This window comes from Rhea americana, unplaced genomic scaffold (assembly GCF_003343005.1).
Source record: "Rhea americana isolate MKP2758 unplaced genomic scaffold, rheAme1 scaffold_157, whole genome shotgun sequence".
NCBI lineage: Eukaryota > Metazoa > Chordata > Aves > Rheiformes > Rheidae > Rhea > Rhea americana.
This window is the reverse complement of record NW_028185672.1, coordinates 167,677-180,073: the sequence shown is the minus strand read 5'-3', so window position 1 is coordinate 180,073 and position 12,397 is coordinate 167,677. Positions and strand designations below refer to the sequence as shown.

The 12,397-nt window shown below is 43.3% G+C and overlaps 1 protein-coding gene across 1 annotated transcript; it reads left to right on the top strand.

Moving 5' to 3' along the window:
- The first annotated feature begins 419 nt into the window (after window positions 1-419).
- Window positions 420-9,484, top strand: GPRIN3 (GPRIN family member 3). Its single transcript, XM_085299941.1, has one exon. The coding sequence runs from the start codon at window positions 522-524 to the stop codon at window positions 2,898-2,900; it is 2,379 nt and encodes a 792-aa protein (XP_085156067.1). The 5' UTR covers window positions 420-521; the 3' UTR covers window positions 2,901-9,484.
- The last annotated feature ends 2,913 nt before the right edge of the window (window positions 9,485-12,397 follow it).

Below are 12,397 nucleotides of genomic sequence, written 5' to 3'. Positions count from 1 at the left end.
TACTAAACAAAGGCCACTCCCCTGTCTGTTGATGCTTGGTTTCTCTTCACAGCCTTACCATACCTCTGKATGTGGTATTTCTTCTCCTTTTTTTGTCGTTTTCTGTCGTTTTTTTCAGTAATGTATCAGCAACAGGGCAACTTCTGTTGCTTTGACCCTTATATTATCATCTCCTTCTGGGCCTCGGCATTGAGAAATACCTAAAATCTGCATCTTTGGAAACTGAGAATCKCTTAGGAGAACACATCCACCATTACAAACTGGAGTTAAGGGCTTAGCTTCCCATGACTTGTAGGCAGAATCAGGTGCTTCCCTTTCCCCTTTGCCTACAGCTCTCTTCAAGCTGTAAATGAATTTGTTTTGGTAGCTTTTCTTTTTAAATCTGTCTGCTGGTRACACTATGTTTCTTTCATTAACAGATTAACAGGAAAGCTGTTGCTGACAGTCTGCCCCCAGTATGAAAACTGCCTTGCAAGACAACTCATAGCAGCTGACGGCAAGCTACAGCTCCAAGATATTCTATGGGGACTGTACCAGATCCTCTGAGATCTTCCAAACTTTCCCTAGTCACAGCTTCTGAGGAGAARGATCACCTGGGAGACCTGCAGTCTGCTAAGCACCAGCCCAAACAACCAAGTYGTGAAGCAGCCAGCAATGGCTTTTCGTACACAGTGTCTGATTCTGCTGGAGTTTGTTCCCTTGACTTAAAATGCAGCACAGCTGCCAACGTTCAGACATGTGAGAAACACAACAGGGATGATGCTAGCTGTCAGGAGGCATTTTCTCCTGGGCTTGTCGGCAAGGCTTCAGAGGGGCATCCTGCAGGCGTAGAGTCTGCTAGTAACTTGCAGCCAAAAGGCAGTAAGGAACTGGCAGTGCAAGCCCTGACTGCAGAAGGAGCCCGTTCAGCAGGGCACGAGCCAGATATGATGCCAGCCCCCCAGAACTCCCGTCAGTTTGTGCAAAACAGCCAAGCCAAATCAAGTTCCCTGCCACAAATGGATGACTCTGCATTGAAACCTCAGGGGACTGGTGATCAGCCRCTTGAGGTTTTAAACTATTCTTCCCCAGACAACCCTATCAGGGGTAGTGAGTCCTTTCATACTTCTCAGGCAAACATTCTGCAAAGAGGGGAAAAAGAAAAGGGAACAGAAAAACCTGATCCTGCTGTGTATCAGTCAGCCTCTCCAGYGAGGAACACTGAAGGTGATCTGAGGACAAGTCCACAGGTTGGTTTGGAGGCAGAAAGCAGGGCTGCAGACACTGTGCAATCGTGTCCCACTGATCAAAGTGCAGTAGTTCAGAGCAGCAAGTCACCAGCCCCAGTCAGACGTGAGAGTACTCAGCCAGTGTGCAATGCAGACATTGAGACAGTGAGTTCAGGCCTGACCCAGCTCTCCAAGTTCAGAGAAACGGGTACAATGACAGTGCAGAATGAAAACAGATCTTTAACTCAGGAAGCAGGAAACAGGACATGGAGAGATGCTGAGGTTCAGGCTGTGGCCAGTGTGGAGAGCAAATCAGCTTCCACCAGCCCCAGTATCCTTTCTGCCTTCTTAAAAGGGAACCTGCCTTTGGAGGAAAAGGAGGAACTGCACATCATTTATCAAGGCAGTGGGGGGCCGACCCAGTCTGAAYTTACTGATGATTTGTCCTCACACCCAAAGTCCCCTTATTCTTCTGGTGTCATGTCAAAATCAACTGTTCTTACAGCTGTGACCAATACAGCCCAAACCCAGGCTGTTGAACTGCAAAAATATTCTGCAGACCAATCTAACATAGTCTCTCCAGCATCAGCAGATAATGCAACACCTGCTCTGCCCTGCCATCCTGCAGCTATTACCTCCCAAGGGACATCTGTGAATAATGCCCAAATGGTCTGTGCAGACAGAGATAGCCGGGGTGCTGCTCTGATGCCCTTGGACGCTCCAGTCCTGCCAAAGGCGATGCCTGTCGACCAGCTCACAGTTAATACCAGTAATCAGACTCCACCACAGTCTGGTTGTGGTGAACCAAACACTGTTTCAGCTGCAATAGTCCCAGAAATCAAGAGCAATGTGCAACAGCTTGTCCAGGAGGCAGGAAGCAGCCAGTTACCTTTACACTGTAATACACACAGTGAAATCAAGCAGAAAGAAGTCCTGGGCAGCTCTGAGCAAAAACTTGTGCAGTGTAAGGATGTGAATGAAGTGGAGGCAATTCCCATTCAATCTGCGGTCAAACCAAAGGAAGAAAACTGGATAGTGCTTGATGTTAAAGGAGTGATGAATGTTAGCAGTGAACTTGCTCCCGTCAGCATAAAGGCAAGTTCAGAGGATACAGGTGAAAAGGAGCATGGCAGAGACCAAGGAGAGATCAGCCAGGCTCTGAAGACCAGCAGACGGAGTCTGCAGGCAGGATCGATACCTGAGTTAAGTGCAAGTTCTGCTCACGTCACCCCTCACTTGGAGGACACCCAGCAGCAAGGTCTTCAGGCCAAGGAGTCCAGACATGAGCTTGATACAGCAGCTCTTCCTGCTTCAGCTCAGGCTTTGCCAAATCTTGGGGAAAACAAAAAGCAGCCCACCCCAGCCATGGAGGCAAAAGTACAGGTGAAGCAGTCCAAGCATGTCAGGGACGTTGTGTGGGATGAGCAAGGCATGACGTGGGAGGTTTATGGTGCTTCCCTCGATCCAGAATCCTTGGGAATTGCTATCCAAAACCACTTACAGAGACAAATACGTGAACATGAGAAACTGATCCGGGCTCAAAACACTCAGAACCGGAAATCCATTTCCTCGGATACATCCTCAAATAAAAAACTGAAAGGGAGGCAGCATAACGTGTTCCAGTCCATRCTGCAGAATTTTAGGCGTCCTAATTGCTGTGTCCGACCTGCTCCTTCCTCTGTGTTAGACTGAAATGGTTTGCAGGATATGTGGATAGATGTCTGCAATGGTATAGAGACCCCCCCTCCCCTCGAGTCTTAAGTCCTGCTGTTCGGTTGTGTTGTTGGGATTGTGGTGCAGCAACAGTGGAGATTATTCCCCTTCGTTCCCCGAGTAGTCGCTCCATCATGCCTTTCCTATTGCCACAGCTGGTGTATTTCCACATGTGCCCCCACCCGTCCACTGTCAGATGAAAAGCTAGGCACTTAGCAAAAGCACAATTTTAAATTGCTGCAGGGAGAGCAGGACGTTCTGATAAGGCATGAAGCAGAGARAAGATTATCAGAATTATTAGCAGAAGTGATTTTTATGCATCGCAAGCTCTTATACAAGAGGATAGGCTGGGGGAGGCTGGATGAGGTGAAACTAAGGTTAAGCAGCTGTAAACAACTAATGCTCTCCAGCAATAGCRGAAGACAACTTTCCTTACGTTTAAGTTATCCACACTGAGGCAAGTTTATGAAAAGGCTAAGGACACTGATCAGCCTCACTACTGTTGATACTGTAAGGTGCAGTTTTCATGGCAGCCTGAGAGAGTCGGGTCTTCCCGTCCCATTGAAACGTAGAACCAAGGAAGGAGTGAAGAACAAGGTTGAAGGATTGTCACTTGGGAGAAGAAGTAAGTTAAGCAAATGGGATTTTGATGGCTAGAGCAAGAGGTGTGTGTGTGAGAGAGAGAGAGAGGTAACTTCTGTGGGCTTTTTCTCCTTTGAATCAGCCACACTTAAGATGTGTGGAATGTGTAAATAGGCAATATGGACAGGTAAGGTAAAACATGAGAGAGCACTTAACTAGATGTACCAGTGCCTGTCAGCACGGTGCTGTCCCTTGCGCTGTGGTGCTCCAGCCAAGTCTCTCGGAAGCAGCGAGTGGTTCTGGGTTCTCCACCTGAGTCTGGGTTCTCCAGTGCTCTGATTCTCCAGCAGCGCTGAACACCTCTCTTCTATAAATCGCTTCTTAAAAACAGGCATCTTTTTCTTTAGAGGTGCGTGCTGATGTTTTAAAGTAGAAGTAGGCTATGCTGTGCATCTGAGTCCRTTAGCCTACATGTCTAGTGTGTACACTGTTCCAATTTTTTTCCTTTTAAGTCTTTGTCCAAATCTGGTTTTTGTTGTTGTAGTGGTAGTAGCAGCAGTGGTAGTACTCTGATGATTTTTTTGCTGCCTTTCATAAACTTAATACCATTTAATTATCCTGTGCATATTTTATGTTTTACTTAATGCTATCTGTATAATAAAGCATTATATTGTTAACTTGAAACATTTATTTTACAGAAATACTGAAGTCTCAAGACAGCCTTTACTGTATTTCTAATGTTAGAGAAGTTTCAGAGTGTACTAATAAAAGGTAGCTTAGTGACTGTTTCTCCAGAAGTGTGATGTACAATAATGTCTCAAATGTTTGTCACATTTCTCAGATTAATAATATTTTCCAAGCTGAGGAATGTGCTTCCCACTATTTTTTTTTTAATCCTGTACATTAGAGTCCATGGGAGGTTGGGAAACTCTGCAGTTTGTAGAAAATTCAGTTTTCAATCTTGCAAGGCATTGAGGATTTGCATGTTGCAATCCTGCAGAGGACTAGAGTTAAATAGGAATTATTTTTATTCCATTAAAGATTTTTCATGAATCATGATGATAATTTATTTCTATCTGTAGTACCACACACCTGACTTACTGAGTAGATCATCTTACAGGTTTATACAGTGTAAATGATTTTTTTTTTTCCTGAGAAGCAGCTCTGAGGTGATACCTTTTTATTCAGGGGACCAACATTTGTGAGTATATCAAATGTCAGGCCTTCAAAGCAGCTGTTTAGGGACAATTTTTTCCTAAGCAGAGGGGGTAAAATAGTATAAAGTTTCTGAAAAGTAAAATATTTTAACCTAGTCCAATGAAAGCTGTTGCCTGTAGTCATGGTGCTGAATTGACTCCTCATTTTCCTCTAGCGTATTTGTAGGGTTTTTATGGCACATTCTTATTCTGCTTCTGTATATTATTTTAAATCATTTCCCACCTAATGCTGAATTGCTGAATCTGAAGTACCACATTAGAGAGTGTCTTCTCACATCTGCCTACTAAGAGGAAAGTTTTATCTCTTCTGTTATTACTGTTTCTATTGCCTTCCTAGCAGTGTCTGAGATGTGAATTTCATGTGAAATTTTGTGTGGGATTAATATTGACAGATCATTAGGTACGATTAGTTGGCATGCTCTTACCATGTTGTGTCTGTGTCAGCCCTAAACAGGTTCCAAAAGTTTTCCATGGTGTTTTTGTTGCTTCCTGCACCGATCCAAGGCTTCGCACTGCTCCTTCCTGTGTCTTCATCTCCACTCTGCCCCCTTCCTCTTTAGCTGCTGCCCAGCCTGTCTCCCTGTGAGTGTCCTGTGAACAAGCTCGCGTCCCTCTCTCTGTCATCCTCCTTATTATAGCATTGTGATCCAGCTTACTCTGAACTGTCCCTTTACAAATGTGTGCAGTCTGAATATATAAATGGATTGTCATATTTTTCCAGAGGAGAATAAACAGCTATCGCGTATTCACCRATTTCCATGAACTTTATCCTTTAGCTCAAGCTCTCCAAAATACTTCTAAAATCTGTATATGAATTGCTTTATTGAGACTAAGCTTCACTTGGCATTTATTAGCAATGGATGAGCAGTGTGCTGCACCAGCACTGGAACTAACTCTTCTTCGTGAGGAATCGGAGATCTCTCCCTGTACCCTGCAGCTGCTTCTAGCTGTGAGTCTTCACCAGCCTTGTCCACCCTCACTCCCCACCCTAACTAACCTTTCTTCCAGGGAAGTGTCACCAATACATACATACAACAAAATGCTGATGGGTAGATGCCATACCAAGCGGATGCATCTAAATAACTGCATGGGCATAGCTGGAGAAACTGTAGTGGTCAGCAGAGCATCATGCTTTTTTGTTCTCTGAGAAAAAATGCTTGAAGRACAAACTGAAACATGTCAGTGACACTGTCTTGTGGACACAAAACTCCAGCAGATGTTCACATCCAAGCAATAATGTGCCAAAAACAAATGCATAAAAATGAGTCAATAATCACCAGCACATCTCATGTAAAATATTTTATGTTTTCACTTTGCCCTAGTATGGCAGAATATAGGTAGCCTGTTAATTTGTCACCAGGTTATGTTTTCTCCTGCATACAATGTCTGGATGACCACATGAATCCGTGTAGGAATGATGCATGTTTCACCAACAGCAAAACAAATCTGTATCTTGGGTGATGATTAGCAAATAATGTGCTTGTGTGAGTGGTCTAGTACCAGCCAAGAGAGACTGTTGTTTGTGTCACATCAGTGTCAAAAACAACAGTGTGCTTGGAGTGGTGGTAAGGCAGAGGTTAGGGAAAGACAAGCCAYGTGCTTTCACCCTGCTCTTTCTCTGCTCCGTGATCAGAAACACACTGCATTGGTCGAGTGGTTAACAGTCACRGAAATTCATTCAGGGTAATAAAAAAGAGGCTTCAAAGCTGAAARAAGTGCTTTGTCACTCTCAAGAGTCAATCTCTGTGGGGGGAAAAACAACAGGGGGAGTGGTTGCAGCCAGCCAGGTGAAGTAAAGGTGAAGTAACTCTTAATTCCATTTTGTTGCCAGATGAGAAAATTGTGGAGCCAAGCTAAAGGTCAGGAAGCTGTTCTCCGTTGGCTCGTCTTCTGGGAGGGTTGGCATGGCCAGAATCATTCTAGGAGTCCTTAATAGAAGCAGCGAATGAAAGTGGAAGGGTTGCTTCAGGAGCTTTTTACTAGGAAAGATAAAAGTGAATGTATTTTGATGTTTCCAATCAAAACTGATTTCAAGCAGGACCTCGATGCAGGCAGTTTGCAGGATAGCCCTGATTTGGTGTGAGTCTGTGACATCCAGAACTGCCCGGGTGTGCTTAGCTGGTGTCTGCCAGCTTTGCCTTGTCCTGGGTAGCAGTGGTGAAATGAAGTCCTGCCTCACTTCTGCTGCCTCGTTTTGGAAGAAGCGTAGGGGAAGAGCTGGAGGGGCAAGGAAGAACCTGTCTCACCATTTCAGAGCAAGAAGCTGTCCCTTTGAGCGTACAAGAAAGAGTTGCTGAGAAGAATGGGGAGGGACCAAGAGAAAAGCAAAACTGAGGTGATGTAGGTACTTCAGAAGGACTTCCAATTCTTCTATCCACAAAAGCAGTTTTGCTTAATTTTTGCAATGCTCCCCATTTGTTTATTCTGAGCTCACACAGTTTTCATTTTCCTGATGTTTCACAGCCTTTAGGATTAAGAACATTTCCAAAGATGGTGTATTTTGTTAATGTGCAGATATATACAAATATGATTCAGCAAAACTGACCTAGTAAACTAACAATACAAGTAAGTGAACGATACGTTTATTACCATACTATCACATAAGGGCTTGTAAAATAGACATTGTAGAGAACTACATTCAAGGGATTCAGAAAAAGTGAATATATGGCCCAAAGATAACACAAGCATTTATCTTGAATTCCGTTACTGTTTCTGACTTTTCAAGTTAGTAGAAATTCAAAAGAAGAAAAGAGTATGTTTCAAAGCCTTTTGAAATGGATGGAAAATTCATTTTGACTTCCACTGGTTTTCAGTTTGGAAATTTAATGGAAACTACTATTTTGGTGTTTCATTGCTTAGCTTAGGAAACACAAGGTTGGTAAAGTACAAATATCATTGGCTTATTAGGTTGATTCTCCTTTAATTTATTCCTGGCCTACCCCTTCACACCTTTTGAAAATCAGTGCCAAAAGTTACTAAGGCAAAGTAAGCCTTTCACACCCCCTTGATGCTTGCTCTGAGAGACAGCTGTTAATCAAGCTCCTTGATGTGCAGTGATASTGCTGTTCCAGTGTTCCAGTTCTGTTACTAGGAAAGCTGAGGGCTAAGGTSTGAAAGAACCCTGCTTTTTTGTTTCATATTTTTGTAGAAGCATGGTTTCTGCTCTTTTTTTTCATGACTGTGATGCTTTTATCAGTCATCAGTATTTTCAAAGTCCATCTTAAGCCAGGTATGTAAATAGATCCCATTCAAGTGCTGCACGCTACCGAATCTCTCTGGAGTCACGGGATGCTGCAGGATCAACAGGTCCGAAGATCAGATCCTGTACATTGAAGTGGCTGAAGTGTTCCTTTAGGTACCCAAATTTGATTACTACCTGAGCCAATGTAGCTGTTTAAAAGAAAGAGTGAAGCGTTACAGCTCAGTAAATCCAAACTAAAATGAACAACATCCATTTTTGAAACTGAGATACATTATTTTGCCTGCTTTTGTGCTTTTCTGAGCAGCTCTTCCTTCAGGCTGCTTTAAAGAAGCCCTGTTACTGAGCCCTGCCACACAGAAAATATTTTTGCCTCTAGCAAAAAAAAGTTCGCTGTAGGTAAGTTTGTGCATGTGTGTGTATGTGTTTAAAGGGAGTACACAGGTGTACAGGACTCATGCATTACTCACACTCTCACAAGATTTTTCCCTTTGCTGTTTCTGATCGAGTGCAGGAGACCTAGCATCTCCCACAACTCTGGGGCAACGACAGGAGGTTTAGATGGCTCTGCAATATAGAAAAAAAGAATTTTCTCCTTATTGGGTCTCTAAAAAATTCCCACAACCGTAGCTAAGAAAAATAGCTAGCCAACTTCTGTGTCTAGACTATCAACAGAAAGTGCCGTGGTTGGGTCTACGGAAATGCACGCTGGCTCTGAAGTGCTCTGGAAATCCACAGTTGTACATACAAACTGGTTTCTGCACAAAGTCTAGGAGTTACAGCAAGCATCAGGGCTCATGAGGAACAGACTCATGCGAACTGAGTCCATTTTGAAACATTAGACCGTAAGTTTTTGTCTACTTAGAGTGACCATCTGTTGAGTAGAAATACGTGACAAGACTCTGCCATCAAAGTCTTCATCAATCTTTTGCTTAAGAATTTTAAGCAGTGTCTGTTAGATATATCCTAGCAGCTCAGCTACAATGGTTGGCACTTGTGTTAAGGGGTTTTCCTGATAATGCTTCCCTTAGCTCGGTCCATAGTGAATAGTTCAAAGCAAGTCACACCCAAGCGAAAGCGCTGCCCTGGGGAATTCAATACCTGGAAGAGAAAGACCTGAGCATTCAAGAGCGAAGGTCTCAGCAGCACCCTGAAAAATGATGTGAGTTTGTACTCAGAGTTAAAGGGAGAGATGGTAGGTGAACTTTGAATTCCTGGTCATTGCAAACGCCATGAAAATGATGGCCACAAATCAGCCAGCAGCAGCAGAAAAGCAATTTGGGGCTTCTAAAGACAAGTAATACTATTGTGGCTTTGTTTTTTTTTTTGTAGTTACACTGACCGAATGTGATGTAATGTACAAAGTAAAGCTAGTTTTAGGTTTCTAGTGCACTGTAGTATTCATTTGAGACTTATCACTAGAATTTTGCATGTGAAGAAGTCTTAACGATGGCACTTAAATGATTTTACTGACCTGGTCGAGTCCCTTAGGAATTTAATGTTTTGTTGTTTTACATCTTCTGGTTTCCACAATGATTACAATAAAATAAACACTGTCTTAATTATTCTGGGTCTCTGTTTGTAGGCTGGCGTGAGAAAAGAAAGGACTTAAGTGTTACTGATTTTTCTGTCTAAATCTAGGAATATCTTAAGACACAACAACTACAAAGGGTTTTCTGCGTTGAGGCCTATGGCTTGGCAGTTTACAAAAGCTAGGTGCTGTGGAAAAACAGCACGCTCTGTCCCTGCCAGAGAAGAGATCTTTCTGCTTCCTTCTGTGTAAGTGCCATTGATTTTCYACGGGTATTTACTAACACAGGCTTTTCTGTGGTGCCCGTTACTGTACTGTTTCACATGAATTCACTGAACCTTTCATCAGCCCCTTGCCATCCAGCAAAATACTACTCATCCAGCTCCGCTACCCAGGAGCAACATCCTACTCCAAGATGGAAAAGGCAGAATTTTAACTACMGTGTCACTGCTGTAGCAAATCATCATTCTGCCCCTTCACCCCTGCAATCATACAGACACACACACACGCWCACAAATGGTATGAGACACCCAGAGTATTGGCATCAGAATAACTCGAGTGAGCTTCTGCCCTCGAAGGAAGTAAAGTTCTGTCTCACAGTAYGAAAGACTGGAAGGTAACGACAGTGAAGTGTCCAGTAGCAGCACAAGGATCGTGCTTCCACAAGCCTCTCTACTACTAGAGGGCATTTGTTTTGAGTACTCACAGCTTGGCTGCTTCTTTTCTGTGGCTGCTTGGGGAATGCAGAAGGATGTCTTCTGTGTTCCCATGTTGACACACTTGGAGTGGTGAGAGAGAAATGGGGCAGATCCTGAGCTAATGTGTTCACACAGTGGCTTCTGTTATCAGGGAAACTTTACTGTTTATACTCAGTTGGAGCCTTCTTCCCAAAAATAATGATCAGTTGTTTCCTAAGCTATGTGTCTATAATTCTTAGGTCTTCTGGCTAGTTGTGATGGTTCAGCCTACTTCAGCTCATTGGCCTGTGCTTTGGACAACTATGCAGTGTATTTTATTAATGAGCTTTGTTGGGTTCTTTGCTGTATGGTTCAGGTTCCCATGTGCTGGTGGCTGCCAAAGATTAATCCTGAACCAAAAGTGCCAGGAGCTTTTTTCCCTACAGTAGGTGAGATTATTCAGCTGAGAGCTGCAATTGGCAGTCTCTGTAGGCAGCAAAACAGCTGAGATCTCTTGCATTCATTCTTAATTCACATAGTCTTACTGCAGTACAGAAAAATTGTAAAGATCCTTATCCCCACGAGACTAGTCCAGCAGAAAAAAGGACCAGTACTCAATTCTGTAAAAGAAAATAAGCTAACATACTATCAAACGAGTCATAACCAATGTGTGGTTTCCATCTAACACAGATCTTATATCATGTAACAGTGGTTTCGGTAAGATGCTTCCTGCATATATAAGGAATATTTTTTGGCTCCTTGTTCATAYGTGGACTGATATGCTGACAACCTGCACTTTCCAACCAGCAGCAGTTCATCCTGAAATATTTGCTTAACTTCTTCAACCAGATAACCRAATTGCCATGGATTTTGGGATTTAAATTCTGTCAAAAATGCTCTATAGTATATGGGCCGTAGTGTGAATGGAAACTTTGCGACTTCCTCGTTCAAGTTCAGATTTCTCCTTTAAGAACCATGAATAGCTAATTTCACAAGGCAGTGTTTTAAAATGCGGGTACTTAAATGTGTAACTGAGTATTTAGGTAAATGTGGCCTAATTTATGAGAAGTGTAGACTGCTCTTATCCCCTGTTGAAGACTTGGAGACCTGTGGATGCCTGGTGTCTCTGCRAAGAATGCCGCTCTTCATTAGACGCCTATGCTCAGCGTGATAGTAGGTAACTGGCAGTACGCAGCTATGAATAGCAATAGTCCTTATGTTTGGACTAACAGAAAGCTGTGCAAATTAAGAAATAGCAATTTGTGCACCATTGCTACTAGTATGTCAGCAGTATTAGTAAAAGGGTGAGGCTACAGCTGTTCACACCACAGAGCATAGTTTTGTGAAAGAGTTGTCCTTTGCACTTTTCAGAGTCAAAATTAAATGGGATCAGCAAGTTCGGAGTGTGAGTGCAAGCCTGCAAAGAAATTTGCCTTCACTGTTCCATCTTTGTGATGAATTAACTTTTAAAAAAAAGTTTTCTGATAGCCTCCTGTGGACTGCAGCACAAGGAAGGGATTTGGGTCATTCATGCTGAGGTTCTGCCTTAATTCYGTAATTCTATTTATTTATTTTTCTAATTAGAAACTTGCTCATGGCAGTGCTTTTTCTCTAAATCCACTTACAGAACATCAGAAAAACATAAGCAAGCCAAGCGGTTAAGGATATGTTTCTCATAGGCGGGTGAAAAATACTCTGGGAATTAGAGCAAGACGGCTCAGCACCCGTGTTTTCTCCTGTTAGGAGTGGCTTGTATGTAGGCATGGCTGCTGGATTGTGCAAAGCAAATTCACCTCTGCATCTGCACTGAACTGGGAACAGCTGGGTCAAGTCAGCTTCTGTTCAGGAAGGAGGACAGAGGAGGTCTGCCAGGATTCAGCGAAGGTGAGGCCATTGAAGAAAAGAATTTTCTTTGGGATTCAGGAGCAGCCGGTGTTTCTTCCTTCTCGTTTGTGTCCCTTCCTTTTATAGGGAAAGTTGCTGGGCTATTACTTAATGAAACAAGTTGCTTAGCTTCAGTAACTCTTAAGCCAAGGGAGAAGGCTCTGCGGAGTTGCTGGATGCATGCACTGGGTTACTTGCCCTTCTGCAAGGCCCAGGCTCTCCTTCAGCTGCGGCTGCTTTGATCGCCTGCTCTGAAGGCAGAGGGCAGATCTCTCTGGTATTTCCCTGGCTCAGCACCTGCAGCACAGAAGGGATGGGAAACAGGGCTAGGACTTGCTCAGATCATATCCCCACACGAAGGGGTCACGCTATCTTTATGAATACCA